The sequence below is a fragment of the Nothoprocta perdicaria genome, unplaced genomic scaffold, assembly GCF_003342845.1.
Source record: "Nothoprocta perdicaria isolate Ctin4 unplaced genomic scaffold, notPer1 scaffold_393, whole genome shotgun sequence".
NCBI classification, from domain to species: domain Eukaryota; kingdom Metazoa; phylum Chordata; class Aves; order Tinamiformes; family Tinamidae; genus Nothoprocta; species Nothoprocta perdicaria.
Window position 1 is genome coordinate 420548 of NW_020455636.1, and position 14975 is coordinate 435522.

General features: G+C 64.1%; 4 protein-coding genes across 4 annotated transcripts; 3 read left to right on the forward strand and 1 right to left on the reverse strand.

The window, feature by feature from the left end:
* Positions 1–839: 839 nt before the first annotated feature.
* Positions 840–1859, forward strand: LOC112952177 (beta-1,3-galactosyltransferase 5-like). Its single transcript, XM_026044988.1, has one exon. It carries the CDS (start codon positions 840–842, stop codon positions 1857–1859), a length of 1020 nt encoding a protein of 339 aa, XP_025900773.1.
* A 906-nt stretch (positions 1860–2765) lies between these two features.
* LOC112952178 lies at positions 2766–6079 on the reverse strand. Its single transcript, XM_026044989.1, has 8 exons — positions 5743–6079; positions 5492–5566; positions 5090–5158; positions 3828–3866; positions 3695–3730; positions 3571–3624; positions 3237–3374; positions 2766–3133 (listed from the first exon to the last, which is right to left on the reverse strand). Exons 1-8 carry the CDS (start codon positions 6077–6079, stop codon positions 2766–2768), a joined length of 1116 nt encoding a protein of 371 aa, XP_025900774.1.
* A 983-nt stretch (positions 6080–7062) lies between these two features.
* Positions 7063–9827, forward strand: LOC112952180 (killer cell lectin-like receptor subfamily G member 1). Its single transcript, XM_026044990.1, has 6 exons — positions 7063–7126; positions 7301–7411; positions 7939–8019; positions 8666–8814; positions 9041–9144; positions 9629–9827. The coding sequence occupies exons 1-6, from the start codon at positions 7063–7065 to the stop codon at positions 9825–9827; spliced, it is 708 nt and encodes a 235-aa protein (XP_025900775.1).
* Positions 9828–11539: 1712 nt separating this feature from the next.
* Positions 11540–13389, forward strand: LOC112952181 (B-cell differentiation antigen CD72-like; the record flags this gene model as incomplete). Its single annotated transcript, XM_026044991.1, has 7 exons — positions 11540–11624; positions 11698–11793; positions 12128–12217; positions 12414–12543; positions 12649–12833; positions 12922–13070; positions 13292–13389. Coding segments are annotated over exons 1-7 (833 nt in total), but the record flags the coding sequence as incomplete, so codon positions are not given.
* Between the last annotated feature and the right edge of the window lie 1586 nt (positions 13390–14975).

Consider the following 14975-nt stretch of genomic DNA (forward strand, 5'->3'; position numbering starts at 1 on the left):
CACACGAAACCCTCTCCTCACACGAAACCCTCTCCCCACATGAAACCCTCTCCCCACACGAAACCCTCTCCCCACAAAACCCTCTCCCTACACGAAACCCTCTCCCCACACAAAACCCTCTCCTCACATGAAACCCTCTCCCCAAGTGAAACCCTCTCCCTGCAGGGCACCCCCTCCCCGCGCCACGTGCCTCCTTGCTGCCTCTGCCCCTTGCACGGGGCTCCCATTGCTCTCCTCCCTCGGGGCCCAGGGCGCCGCTGGCTCACAGGCCACGGGGACACGCCGGCACTGCCAGCAGGACCGCGCAGCGCTGCCGCCTCCCCAGCCTCAGGGGCCCGGCTCCCTGCCTCCCGGCCGGCCGGCCCTGGCCTTTGGCCGCGCTGCTGCGGTGCTCTGTGTCCGCGGCGGCGCCCTGAGTGCCCAGGCTCAAGGCCAGAGGCCTGGCGGGCGGCCAGCGGCGGCCGGGGAAGCACAGAGGAGGGTTTGTGCGTGGCGCCGTGGGAGCGCGGCCCCCACTCCCTGCCTCGGTTTCCCCCACCGCCAGGCAAGAGCGCGGGGCGCTGGGGGGCCGTTGCGTCAGGGGGCCGGCTCCGCGCTGGACCTCGGCCCTGCTCTGCGTCCCGGCGAGCGCGGCTGGAGGGAGCGACGGCGCCGCAAGACGCGACGGGCCCGGAGCTGCTGCCCGCCAGCGGCCCGGCCGGCTGCAGCGCTCCCGGGAGAGCTGGAGCTCAAGCACAGAGCCGGCCATGGCCGCGATGCCGGTGAGCTGGGCACGAGCAGGCGCCTGAGGTCCCTTCCCTTGGTGCCAGCCCGGCCGAGCGTGCCTGCGGCCTCGCTCCATGGCACCGTTGTGCTTGTGGCGCTGGAGGAGGCCGCTGTGCGCCGGCCTCCTCCTCCTCTCGCTGCTGCTCGGCTGCCTGCTGCTCCTCGCCGCGGATGTACGCAAGCAGTGGCCGGCGGCCGGGAGCTTCCACCCGCTGCTGTGGGGGCAGCTCCCAGCGAGGGCCCATCTCGGAGCCAGGCAGGGGCTTGACTTCACCTTGCTGCTCACCGAGGCCGGGCCGCGCTGCGCCCGGGGACAAGTGCTGCTCATCCTGGTGACCTCGGCGGCGGGCAACGCCGAGGCCCGGCGCGCCATCAGGAGGACCTGGGCTGCCCAGGAGGGCCGGCCCGCGCACCCCTGGCAGGCGGTGTTCCTGGTGGGGCAGGCGGCCGAGGCGGCCGTGGCCTGGGCCGTGCAGAGGGAACAGCAGGAGTTCGGCGACGTGCTGGTGGGGAGCTACCAGGACACGTACCGCAACCTCACCCTGAAGGTCATGCACGGCTTGAAGTGGGCGTGCGAGCAGTGCCGGCCCCGCTACATCCTCAAGACGGACGACGACTGCTTCGTGAACACCGACCGCCTCCCGGCCTTCCTGGCCGAGCTCAACACCGTGAGCACGGGTCTCTACGTGGGCTCCCTCTTCTCCCGCGAGAAGCGACGGGTCATCCGCGAGCCCTCCAGCAAATGGTACGTGTCGCGCCAGGACTACCGCCCCGACGAGTACCCACCCTATGCCAGCGGCATCGGCTACGTCCTCTCGCTGGACGCGGCCGAGAAGATCCTGGAGGTGGCGCAGCGCGTCCGCCCCATCCCCGTGGAAGATGCCTACGTGGGCATCCTGGCGGAGGCGGCAGGGGTCCGCGCCAGGGCGAGCGCCCGCTTCACCAAGCACAACGTCGGGTGGCGTGTCTGCAACTACCGCTACCTCATGGTGATCCACCAGCTGCGGCCGCGCGAGCAGGAGGCGGCGCGGCGGAGCATGCTGCAGGCCCGCGGCGCCTGCCGCCACAGCCCCGAGCTCGCGCGCTGGAAGTGAGCGCCCGGCGCCGCGCAGGACCTCTGTGCATCGCCCCGGTGCCGTGGGCACCGCTGGACCCCGAGGCCGCATGCAGTCATGGCACGCACGTGCTCGGCAGTCTCCCTCGGGCTGCCCGTCTCCTTGCCCGGCCAGATCGCGGCAAGTGGCCAGGGCGGGAGATGCTCCAGCCGGTAGCACGAGTCGGGTAGGGGCTCAGGTCGTGCGCAGGGCAGACCCCAGATGGGCCCTGCTGTGGGTCGGTGCCCATGTGCCCAGGACACCCTCAGCACCAGAGGGTTGCAGGTCTGGCTGGGGACACTGCGGGGCTAAGCGCCCTATGGAAAGCACAGTGTCACCCTCTCCATGGGGGCTGCTGCTCCTCCCCGGACCACCCATTCCACAGAGAGCCATAGAGGCCAGGGTGGCCAAAGGTCTCAACTCCTTGCCAGCACCTTCCCCTCCCTCGGGCGATGCACAACCCCCTGCTTGCCCACTGCTGCCTCTCCATGTGCCCCAGCTACATAGCCCTTCTCGGACGTGGGGAGCGCTGCCGGCCCCCGGCTGAGCTGGGAGCGGTGGGTGAGCGTGGGCAAGCTCGGAGGAGGCACATCTGCCCTGTGGTTTGCAGCCTGGGGGTTTCTCTGGGGCTCTAAACAGCCCAGTTCCCCTTCTGCTCAACTCAAAAGTGATAAGGGGAATGTCCCCCCTGGGAGGGGGGAAGAGCTGTGCAAGTGCTGCTGCTGTTACAAAAGCTATTTTTAGTTTTATTAAAATCTGTCTCTTTTATAAATGCCCCAAATATCCAGGGTCTTTGCTACAAAGATTGGTGCAGCACCCACTTAGGGCAGTCAACCCCCCAGGGATGTGGGCTGGAACCCATCCAGGGTTCCCAGGGACACAAGGGGGGACAGGGGACAGCAGCGCTCACGGGGGTGCGAAGCCAGTGGCAGGGGACCCCAGAGGCTCCTCTTTGTGGCAGGGGGAGTCTTGGGGAGTGCCAGGGGAGCAGGGCACCCCCAGGAGCAGCGTGGGCCGGGGGCTGCCCCCGAAAAGGGGCACGCGGCTGATGTAGTGGTCGAGGGGGCTGGGGAGGGCGCCGGCGCGGGCGTGCGCCCGGAGCAGCAGTTCGTGCAGCGTCTCGCCCACCTGCACCAGGTTGTCGGAGATGACATGGAGGTGGGAGACAGTGTCGCTGGCCAGGCTCTCCAGCAGCACCTGCTGCTGCTGCGACGTCTGCAGGATCTGCACCAGGAGCTGCTGCACGCTCTGGAGCAGGGCCGCGACGCCGGCACCTGCAGCGAGACGGGGCGCGGGGTCAGCGGGCGGCAGTCCCAGGCAATGCCTCCAAGGCCCTGAGCCCCGTGCACGGCGGGGCTGATGGGGGTGAGGACGCACCTTGCAGGCCTGCGCCTGATGCCTCTTCGCTGGCTGCTGTCTGCTCACTCATAGCAGCTCTTCTGGGGGAGCCTGAGGCTCTGGTAGCCACCGGCAGGTTCCCTGCTCCCATCGCCAGGGATGTTTCGCCAGGGCAACCTGCCAGGAGAGATTGGCTTGGAAAGAGCACAAGGCGCACCGAGCCCACCACGCATTGTGCCCATGCTGACATCCCTGATGCCAGGGTTGCCTCCAGGAGGTGCGTGCCCACATCTCCACGGGCAGGCAGCCCAGAGCTGCCCCCCAAGCAAACTGACCCTGCTGCACCGTGCAAGAAGCGAATGCAGACTCTTACCAGCCTTTCCTTCAGCAATTTCCTGCTTCAGGGCTGGGCAGGCGGTGTGGAAGCCTGGAAGGAGAGCAGCACATGAGTGGGCACCACCACCTCCTGCCGGCGCAGGGTCAGGCACCGTACTCACCAAGATGGGGCAGGGGAGCGAACGGGTGCCCAGCGTCTGCAACGAGAATCGTGTGAGAACCACCGGCACCACAGCCCTCTGCCCACGGGGCTGAGGAAGATTACAGGGCCAAGCGGGGCAAAAAAAGCCTTACGTGCTGCGGGAGAGGCTCCAGCAACCTGGTCCAGGCGCGCTGCTGGGAGAGAGCAGAGGAGAGATGCTTGCTCTGCTGGCACCTGGGTGGGAACCCATCCAGCCCAGGGCCTGCCTTGCCTGCCACGGCCAGCCCCGCAGCCCGACATGCCCTAGCCACAGCTCCACAGCGCCCTGCCGGCCCTCAAAGCGTTTTACAAGCTAGATACAAAAGCAGGAGTCACTCACCCACCACTGCAATGCAGCCACCTCTGGGGTGGAAGGCGGCAGCTGTTTAGCAGCGCACAGCAACGCTACACAACAGATTGGGACAGGAGTGAAGGAGAATCCCACATCCACTTGAAACTGCAGGGGGAATTTATGGAGACAGAACGTAATTATCCAGTACGGAGACTGGCCAGGATGCCGGCGGTCACTCCCTGGTGCTAGCAAGGGGGGATGCACAGGGGTGTGAAGCAGGCAGTGCTTTCCCAAAGGCTCCTGCAGTGCAGTGCCCGGGGATGCAGACCAGCCAGGGATCTAACCCTTCTGATCCTGCTTGCTCATGTTTGCAGGGGAGACGTTTAACCTGTTTCTGCCCTAACTCTGGCCGGCTAGCGAGCAGGTTTGTGGGACGAGCAACCGCTTCCTTCTCCTGCCTAGACAAATCGGCCCCAGGACGTACCCTGGACCCCCTTGGTGACAAATCCCCAAGCACTGTGTAGGTGTGCAGGCAGCGAGGCAGCGCAGGACCTGTGCCCACGTATGCGGCAGGGCAGCTCCGGGACACGCACTCTGGGCTCCGGCGCTCGGACCCTCGCCAAACTAAGTTTTATCATGTCGCCGGGGAGCAGAGGGGAGCCAGGACGTGCTAAAGAGGAGCTACATGCCTGCGTTGCCACACAGCCAGAAGAGCCCCCTGCACCTGATCAGGGCCGCTGTCCCTAAGAGGCCTTGAGCCCTATCACCTGCCCCCGCAAGCCAGCGATTTTCCCTGTACCCAAGTCTGGGTCAGAACTGTGGACTCGTCCTTCTCCATCCCACGCTTCCCCATCCCTTCACACCCTGGGGCTGGTTCAGAGCCAAAGCCTCTGGAGGGAGAACCCCCATCATCCCCATTCCATGCGCAGGAGCATCCCTGCCTTGGGACCACAGTGCAGCTGGTCCCTCCTGGCAGAAAAGCCCCTCGCTCCTCAGGCCCCTCAGGTTCCTGGCATGCTGGAGCGGGCTTGGGCTGGAGTCGTGGCCATGCAGCCCAGCGCGGCAGGGCAGACCTGTACTTACGGCTCAGGGGCTCGTCCTTCGCGCTCTGCGACGGTGCCGTGCCCAGGGTGTCCGTGCAGGTGATGAGCTCTGCAGAGGGGACAGCAAGGGAGGTGCCACGGGAAGAAGAGCCCTTCAGTAGCAGAGACAAAGGGTCCCAACCACCCTTGGATACAGGAGCCCTGGACACAGCCCCACAGGGAGCAGTCATGCACCTGAACCCGGGAGCACAACCAGCTGCTGCCCACCACAAGGCAGCAATCAACAAGGGGAACCAGAAATGCAACATCCCAGGGAGGGACATAACTGCCCATGCCCTTCATTCCAGGCCTTCAAAGCCATGTGAGCTCCTACCAGCCCCTCTGCAAATCAAACCTCACCCCTCAGCCGGGACCCACTTCAGCCACCCCAGCCTGCGGGTACCTTGCTGCTCGGGAGAGGATGGAGCGTGGTCCTCGAGGGGCGTCCCGCGCTTCCTGGGAGGCAACTTCACCCGGTCTGGGAAGAGAGGAAGGGATCAGGCAGGGAGGAGGAAGGGGCACCAAGCCAGCTGCAGGGATCAAGCTCCCAGCGAGCAGCATCACAAGGGCTGGGCATGCAGAGATGCTGCCAAGCAACCCCCCACCCCTGGCACGGCTGCACCGAAAGGCTCCAAAAGGCTCCCCGGGACTCACCTGGCAGCCGCCTCTCACCAAAGACGGGCCGCCCGGCCGCCTTCCAGATGGTCTTCATGGCGCGGTAGTGCGGGGGCACGCGCGGCGAGTGCCGCCCGGCCTGCCGGCGCGTCTCGCGCTCCGAGTAGAAGGCCTGCTTGAGCGCCTTCCACTTGGAGCGGCACTGGGTCACGCTGCGGCTGTAGCCGGCCGCCGCCAGCCCCCGCGAGATGTCCCGCCACAGCGCCTCGTTGGGCCGCGACGTGGAGGCCATGAGCAGGGCCACCTCCCCGCAGGCGCCCACGAGCGCCAGAAGGCAGCGGATCTCCGCCTGCGTCCACGCGCGACCGCGGGGCATGGGGCCGGCGCCCCGGCGCGCACGGCAGCGCGGCCCGGCGGCGTCGGGGCGGCCGCGGCGGGAGAACCGCGCCGGGAGCAGCCGCTCCAGCTCCGGGAGCTGCTCCAGGAGCCGCCGCTCCAGAGCCGGGAGCTGCGTCGGGAGCCGCCGCTCCGCTGCGCGCCGGGAGCCGCGCCGGGATCCGCCGCTCCGCTCCGCGCCGCGCCGGGAGCCGCGCCGGGCGCACGGAGCATGTGCGACCCGCAGCCCCGGCGGGAGCCGCTGGGAAACGTAGTCCCGGGAGCCGCTGCCCCTGCCCCGCTCCGCTGCCCGGCCCTCGGCGGAGCGCGTCCCTGGGGGGAGCCTCGGGAGACCCCCCGGGCACAAGCAGGGTACAGGGGGAGGGAGAGCAGAGCAGCCCGCAGGTATTTTGGGAAAGGAGCAGGAGGCCATGGGCTTTCCAGAGCTCATGCAGCTGCAGCCCCATGCAAAAAGGCAGCAGAAACCGCACCTGAGCAAGTGCTGCTGCTGCCTTACTGCTTCAGAGCACCCGAGTCTGGGGGCGAGGATGGGGCCCCGTGCCCGGCTCCCTAAGGTAACACAGAGCCCCCCAGTCCCTGCAATAGACCCAAAGAGCAGAGCACATGAAGAGCCAGGATGTGGCAGTCCACAGCCTCCGACCTGCCGTGGGCCAGCAAGGAGGCCAGGGAGGAGCAGAGCGGTGCCGTTTGATGCCCCGTGAGGCTGGGGGCCGGGCTGACAAGGGGATCCTGCGCCAGACCCAACCTGCGCAGTGGCGGAGCGGTGAGTGCCACACAAGCAGCGCTGCTGGGTTCCCTCATGCTGGGAACTCCTGGGACGTGGCCTTGCCCGGGGCTTACCCAGGCTGCGGCCTCGGGGGTGTCTCTGCGGATGCTGCCAGGAAGTGAGACTTTCCATTTCGTGTAACTCCCAGCTAAGGAGGGTGCAGGGAGGGCTGTGCTGCCTCGCTGATGAAGGGCGTCATGAGAGCCCGGGAGATGGAAGAGAGGGTCACGTACGCTGACCTGCGCTTCACCCCTGCACAAGGTAATGGTGACCCCGTCCCGCTCGGCCCCGTTGCACCTCCAGCTCTCCTGCCACTTCCCCTTGCCCTCCCGCAGTCACTGCAGGGGACATGGTCTGGAGGAGACCCATGCCTGCAGAGCCTGGGTCTCCTGGGCTCTCCCACAGAGCCCTGGGTACCCAGGTTCTCTCTCTCAGCTCCTCCGCAGATGAAGCCGCTGCCCTGGCGCTGTGCAGCCCTCAGCCTGGCTCTCCTTTTCCTGCTGCTCCTGCTGGTGCAGACCGTCCTCGTTGGCTTGAGCTTCCACCGTGAGTACCTGCTTCTGTCCCATCACCATTGAGTGAGCCTGAGCCTGCCCCGTGAGCTCTGCGTGCAGAGCTGGGCCTTTCTCTGGAGCTGAAGGGGCTTTGAGCTTCAGGGCTCCGGGACAAGGAGTGGGGCTGGTGAGGGGAGGAGCGGATGCCAGACCTGCCTGCCTGGAGCGTCCATGGCATGGGCGAGTGGAAGGCAGGGAGGAAAGCGTGGGCTCAGGAAGGGCCCTGGGGCATCCCGCTCCGTCACCTGCCGAGGAGGTGAAGACAGACCCGAGAACCAAGAGACTGAAACTGAGAGAAAGAGGCACTTTCTGTGAGAGTCTGTCATATGATGGGCACCGAAGCACAGCGGGAGCTACAAGGGCGTCAGGTTTCTCTGCCCTGAAGCGGGGGAAGCCTTTTGCTGCAGACTGGACATGGCTCCAGCGTGTTCCTGGTCATGGGAGTGAGCCCTGGGTGCTGCTGGCAGCCAAAGCCCGGGATGGGGCCTGCAGGCACACTCCTGTGCTCCTACTCTGTAGTTCTAGGGCAACTGTCGGGCTGCAGCTATGATCCCTGGAGCACAGAGGAGACCCTCAGCTATGGGCAACAGACTCTGCAAGGTAGGAGAGCGTGGTAGGCTTGTGGGCAGGGTTTGGAGGGGATCTGGCAAGCCCTTGCAAGGGGCAGGATCTTGTTCTTCTCCCTGCTGGAGGCAGGGGCCTCCTCCAGACCATGTCCCTACCCTGGGGTCCTGCATCCTTGCTCATGGCCTGGAGAGCTGCCCCAGAGATACCCAGGCCTGCTCAGCTTTGCCTGGACACGTCATGAGCAGCAGAGTTGCAGGGTCATTGCTACTGCTGCGTGTATCTGTGAGCTAGACAGTGTCAGATGTTCTCTTTAGACTGGCCCTGGGAAAGCTGAAATCCTGGTTGTATTTCCAGCACTTTGGAAATATAGAGGACCCTCGTATTGCTCCACTGAACCTCGATCTCCTTTCCCAGAACCACCTCCCTGCCAGCCTCTTCATGCAACTAACCCACCTCCCTTGGGCTGCCAGCAGAGTCCCATGGGACTGGGGATGGGATATAGGAGAAGAGGAAGACACAAGTGTAGGGTCTTCTCCATGGGGCAGCTGCAGGATTGGGCCACGGCTCTCTGCGGCATGAGCACCATGCCCGGGCTGTGAGCTGGTGGGTGTCCCTGGGGGCTCTCCTGTCCCTGCTGCTCCTGGAGCTGCGAGCAGGCTGCGTTTCTGCTGGCGTGCAGGACAATGCCAGTTCTGCCCGGCCGGCTGGATATGGGATGCAGGGCACTGCTACTACTTCTCCTCTGCCAAGAAGACCTGGGAGCAGAGCAAAGAGGACTGCTGCTCCAGAGAGGCTCATCTGGCCACCGTCCGAACCAACAGCACCCTGGTGAGTGCTCCCTGCTGACCCGCATCTCCATGCAGCTCCAGATGCCCTGCCCAGCTGCCGTGGGTTCCCAAGTGCAGCACGACCACTCCTCCAAGTGGGCACAACGCGCCTGTGCCCGTGTCCCGGCGTGCAGCTGTCTGAGCTCGTGGTAGGGCTGTGATGTCCCCATGCTGACAGCAGCGTGCTGGCCCTTCGGGGTGCTGCTGCTCACCTCCTTGTGTGCCAGGTGTTCCTGGCACGCGTGTCCGGTATGGATGTGTTCTATGTGGGGCTCAAGCGTGACGGCCTCCGGGCTGACTGGAAGTGGCTGGACGGCACCAGGCTGAAAGGGTGAGGCCTCCAGGTTGCCCCCTGGCCAGGGTTGCTCCGTATCCCGTGCCATCCCTGGGCCCGGGGAGGTGACTGGGGGACAGGGACCAGGCAGGCAGGGATGCCCCTCCTGGCTTGGCCACCTACTCCTTTCCAGGGCTGCCCAGAGTATTTTAGGGGAGGGAAGAAGCCAGCCTTCATACTCTGGGGACTAACGACGTCTATATGAGGGGATATCCCCAAGCTTGAGGCTCTGAGAGCTCTCCTGGGTGCATGTGATGCTGAGCCCTATCAGGATGGGCCCAGGATGCTGCATGCAAGATGGGAAGGGATAGGGTGGGAAGAGATCGGGACGGTAGCCTGATCAGGGAAGGATGGCAGAGGGGCACTGCCCCATCATGGGGATTAGCTTTGCCCCCACGGTGTCTCTGCATAGTGTCCCGGCCTTTGGCAGAGGAGGAGGTGTTGACCTACCCGCACCCCTCACCCCGCTCTCTCCATGCAGGCTCTTCCCAGTCCAGCGTGTCACCAGCTCTTTCCTGGCCTGCGGGAGGGTGTCGGGCTCGGGGCTGTCGAGCGGCCCGTGCGGGGAGGCGCACGGCTGGGTGTGCGAGACGCGGGCGCTCCCGCTGCAGCGGCTGCCGTCCTCACCCGCCGCCTTTCTCTGGGGGAACACCACCTACACCTGCGTGAAGCCCTGGTGACCTGGGCCCCAGCAGGGACCTCCAGCCTGGCCCCCGGGGTGGCACCGGACCCTGCCGCTGCTCTCACACGCTGCCGCACCTGACCTGGCATCCCAGACCGCAGTCTCCTTAGCGCAGAGCTCCTCTCTCCCCGCAGCGCAGATCCGTGCACGGTGGCAATAAACTCTGGCATGTGGATGTTGTAGCTGTCTTTGGGGGAGGACACTGTAGGGAGGGCAGTGCTGTCACCGTGGAGCTGTGACACCCGCTGCCAGAGGGTTCTATGTCCCAGGGAAGGCAGCTGAGAGGTGCAGCTCTGCAGGTCCTTTGCTTCCCTGATCCTAGCAGAGGGTTTGGGCTGCACAGCAGTTCGTGTCCCGGTGCCCACACAGACTGTGAAGGTCACAGCGAATGTGCTCGCTTCTCTTCTTGATGGAGTGTGTGAGCCTGAGAGCCCTGCTCGGTACTGAGGGGTGCCATTGGTTTGATCTGGCCATCTGGGTCATGTCAGCAGCACGTGGCTCTCGTAGGGGCATCCCTGGGTGTCCCTGCTGCTGTTTGCCTGGCTCTTGCCCCGGTGGCCAGTAGCATAGGGACTGTGAAGAGCAGAGGAAGCCTGGTTCCTGCAGCAGGCAGGCGAGCAAGTGCAGGAAGGGAGCAGGACCCAGACCAGTTGGGGACAGCTGCCTTTCCTGCAGAGCCACCCCACGCACCACTTCGCCTTGCTCCTGCAAATGATGCTGGTTATGATGCTGGTTCGTCCTCTCCTCTGGTCTCACAAATGAACACCCCTTTTCTTGCACTGCCTCTCACCAAGCCTTCTTGGTCCCTTTGTGGGTGTCCTCGTTGTGTCACCCAAGCTATGATGAGCCAGGAACCCATCTGCGGTCTCGCCTCCAAGAAAGGCTGCTGCGCGGTGGCCTTGCGGCCGAGGACTCTTTCCACGGTCACTGACTTAAGAGAGACCATAGGAAAGTGCAGACTCAAGGTGTAGCATGACCACAGTGTGTATTTATTACTCACTCATGGGTTAATCTAGCCTAATTCTCTTCCCTTCACATGTTCCTTTCAAGCATACCCTTCATACCTGGTTGTTGTCCTGTGTGCAGGACATAGAGCAGCATCCATTTTCACACAAACTGATGTTGATCTTCTCTAGTTTCCTCACTGTTCTTCCTGGTGACAGCATAAAGCAATCACAAGCCTAAGGGTCTTTCATCCAATTTTCCTGTTTCTCCCTTCTCACCACCTTTGTCCTGAGGTTCTGCCACACAAAGGGTTTCCACAGCGGAATTTCATTCCTTATTGCTCCTGTCACACCACTCTGGAGCATGAGGTTGTAGGTACCCCAGCAGATGGTCAACTGATGTGTGCTGTGGTGAAAGGCACTGGAGGCTGGAGACACTGCACACATGGACCTCCTGTGGCCAGTAAGCACGGGGGCCAGGGTCTCCTGGTAGACCATGAGAGCAGATGACATCCTTCTGCACTGCACCATAGAGTTGGGACCCTGTAGGGAGCAGAGCCCAGGATGCAGAATCAGTAGACCCCTGTATAGCAACAGCTGCCCAAAAGAAATCTCTATTTTACATGATCTTTTCTCATATCTAACTTCTGCTTTTCTACAGAAGTGGCTCCACCCCAAACACTACAGACCTGTCACCAGATCGCAGCAGAGCAGACAAGTAGGAAGCTCCTGATCTTGGGCAGCTCGGGGCACAGCTCCTGGCCAGATGGCGCAGAGCGTGGTTTACGCTGACCTGAGGTTCGCCCAGGTGCCCACGGGACGCAGCTCGCCCTGCCAGGTCTTGGAGACAGGTGAGAGCTGCGGTGCCGGCGGTGCCCGACGGCCGCGGCCCTCGCGGACTCACGCTCCCGCCGCTGCCCGCAGCGCTGTGCGAGGACGAGGCGGACAGCCCCTATGAGAACGTGCAGCCGGGGAAGGCGCCCGCGGGGCCAGGGACGCAGGGGGCCCAGCCCGCACCAGGTGAGCGCCCGCTGGAGCTGGGACACCCGGCGTGGGGAGAAGGGGGATGGAGACAGGGGCTGCCGAAGGACGGGGACGTGGGGACGGCGCTCGCTGGCAGCGTGTGGGGCGCTGGGTGCCCGGGGCAGCACCCGCAGGGCCGGCGGGACGGCCGGGCGCGGGCGGCAGCCCTCGCACGTCGCCGTTGCGGATGGCAGCACTTCCCCACTGCGTCAGCAGGTGCCGCGGGCCCCGCGTCCCCGGGGAGCCGCGCACGGGGCCACGTCCTGTCCGGGGCGCACGCGGCCCCGCCGGGTCCCTCCGAGGCCGATCCAGCATGGCGGGTGTCTTGCAGGGCCCTGGTACCAGCGCCGCTCCGTCCCCGCGGGGCTGCTGGGCGCCTGCCTGCTGCTGCTGGCCACGCTGCTCACCCTGGGGCTGTGCTGTGAGTGGGGGCGGCTGCGGCCGCGCGGGGCCACGGGCGGTGGGTGGCAGGTGGCGGGGAGGAGGAAGGGGGTGCCGGGAGGCGGGAAGGCGCCCGTGTGGGGGCTCCCTTGGCTGTGGCCACGCTGGGGTCCCTTGGGACACTGAGGCCAGCGGTGCCCGGGCGCCCCGTCCCACGGCTCCCCGCTGGTGCCCAGACTGGCAGGTGACCCGCCGGCAGCAGGAGGCCTCCCACGCACACGCGGCCGAGCGCGGGCGCCTCTCGGAGCAGGTGAGTGTGCGGGAGCAGAGCCTGGAGCAGACGCAGCTGGAGCTGGAGCGGACACAGCTGGAGCTGCAGCAGACAAGGCTGGGGATGAAGCAGACGCAGCTGGAGCTGCAGCAGACGCAGCTGGAGTTGGAGCAGATGGACCTGGAGCTGGTGCGGGCGCGAGAGGAGCTGCAGCACGCCTGGCTCGAGGGCAACAGCAGCCGCCGGGAGCTGGGGCACCGCAACGCCGAGCTGGAGCGCGTCTCGGGGGCCCTGGGCATGGTGGAGAAGGAGCTGCAGGACGTGCAGGGCAAGCTCAACGCCAGCGAGAGCACCGTGAGCAGCCTGCACACCTGTATGCAAACAGGTAGGGCTGTGGCACGTGGGCATGGGGACAAGAGCAGCTGGGAGGTGCCGGGGCCGTTCCGGTGCCTGATCGCTGCCCCTGTCCCCAGAATGCTGCCCCTCGGGCTGGGTGCTATTCAAAGGCAAGTGCCTCTTCATCTCATTGGAGAAGAAGACCTGGCGGGAAAGCAAAACTGCCTGTGAATGGAAAAGCGCTCTGCTCCTAATGCAAGAGCCCTGGGAGTCCTGGGAACTGCCGGTACGGATGGAGGGGGGCCATGGCCACCGCGGCGGGTGGTGGCGAGTGCCAGGGCCACACAGAGCCCTGGGCGCTCGAGGCAGCAGCAGCCACGGTGCCAGGGAACCATGGTACCATGGTCATGCTGCTGCCGCCAGCCCCGGCTCCCCATCCCAGCTGGCGGCAGGGCAGGAGCAGGGCTGCTCCCCGCTCCTCCTGGCCAGCATCTTCTCTCCCTGCAGCATTTCATGACAGCGAAGAATGCCGAGTACTGGGTTGGAGGGATATATTATTCCTTGAGAAATCCTGTTGTGTGGCTGAACAAGCACTCACCTAAACAGTAAGCTGAGCCGTCCCGTGTGCTCAGAGCTCCCCTGGAGCTGCTGTGCCCTCCTTGGCCTGAGATGCCCGTTGCGGTTGCTGGCAATGGGGCCAGTGCCAGGCTGCTGGTGACGCTCCAGGCTTCCCCGGCAGACTGTGGGTGCTGCCATTGGCACCAGCTGTGGGAGCAGCACCACAGGACTGGGGCAGGGTGGGAGCAAGGCCGGCTGTCCTGCACCTCTGACCTGCCCCTTCCCTTCTAGGTTGACCAATTTAATTTGGTGTGGACTAGCAGACTCTGGGAAAATATGGGCATCCTATTGCTCGGACAAATACCCATGGGTCTGTGAGAAGGCCCCAGTGCTGAGTCGCACCTTTGACACGTTGCTTCCTTCTTTGGCCAAGGGATGATTGTGAGTCCCCTGCCTCTTCTCAGGACATGTGGACAGGATCTCTGGCTGCACTGAAGACCTCCTGTTGTCCTGCAATTCAAGCATCCACCTTGCACCCTGCCTCAACCCTCTAAGGGGCAGTTTGGGAAAGAATCTGTATTTTAAAGCAAGGCTTTTGGAAAACGATTTTTATTTTCCTCTCTCACATTCATGTCCGCTCTTATATCCTCGAGAAGCTGCCTTCATCCGCCCAGAAGTGTGTGCTAGCACATCCTGGCCAGCAGAGCTTGTAGTTCCCTGGAGTGGGGGAAACCGGTATTGAGCCCTGCCCACAACTGCTGAGATTGTCGACTGCATGCGGTTGCAATGTGCCTTTTGCATCTTTTTGCAGCGGTGAATGATGGTGACCTTTGGGTGCCCAACTGTCCCCTTCTGGGAGCACTCTGTACTACTACCTGTATGCCCCACACCTCCTGCACTGGCTCTTGGCAGCTCTTGTCCTGCCGTTTCCCCTCCCATCTTCACCTCTCATGGCCTCAGCCTGCCACTTGGTAAAGGCTGAGCCTTGTTGTCCACCTCTGTGTCCCCAGAGAAGCTGCGGGCAGCAGTGCCATAAACATGTGGCACTGCTTCTCCTGGTGCCATCTCTACTGCCCTCCACGGCTCACAGAATCACAGAATATTCAAGGTTGGAAGGGACCTCTACAGATCATCTAGTCCAACCTTCCTGCTCAAGCAGGGACACCCAGAGCATGTGGCACAGGGCGGCATCCAGGCGGGTTTTGAAGACCTCCAGAGAAGGAGACTCCACAACCTCCCTGGGCAGCCTGTTCCACTGCTCTGTCACCCTCACAGTAAAGAAGTTCCTCCTCACCTGGACATAGAACTTCCTGTGCTCCAGCTTATGGCCATTACCCCTTGCCCTATCGCTGGCTACCAGTGAGAAGAGCTTGGCCCCTTCCTCCCTACTTCCTGAACTCACACATGTTAATCATATCCCCTCTCAGCCGTCTCTTCTCCAACAGGCCCAACTCACTCAGTCTCTCCTCATATGAGAGATGTTCCATTCCCTTAATCATCTTGGTTGCTCTCTGCTGGACCCTCTCTAGGAGCTCCATGTCCCTCCTATACTGGGGTGCCCAGAACTGCACACAGTACTCCAGGTGCGGCCTCACCAGAGCTGAGTAGAGGGGCAGAATCACCTCCCTTGACC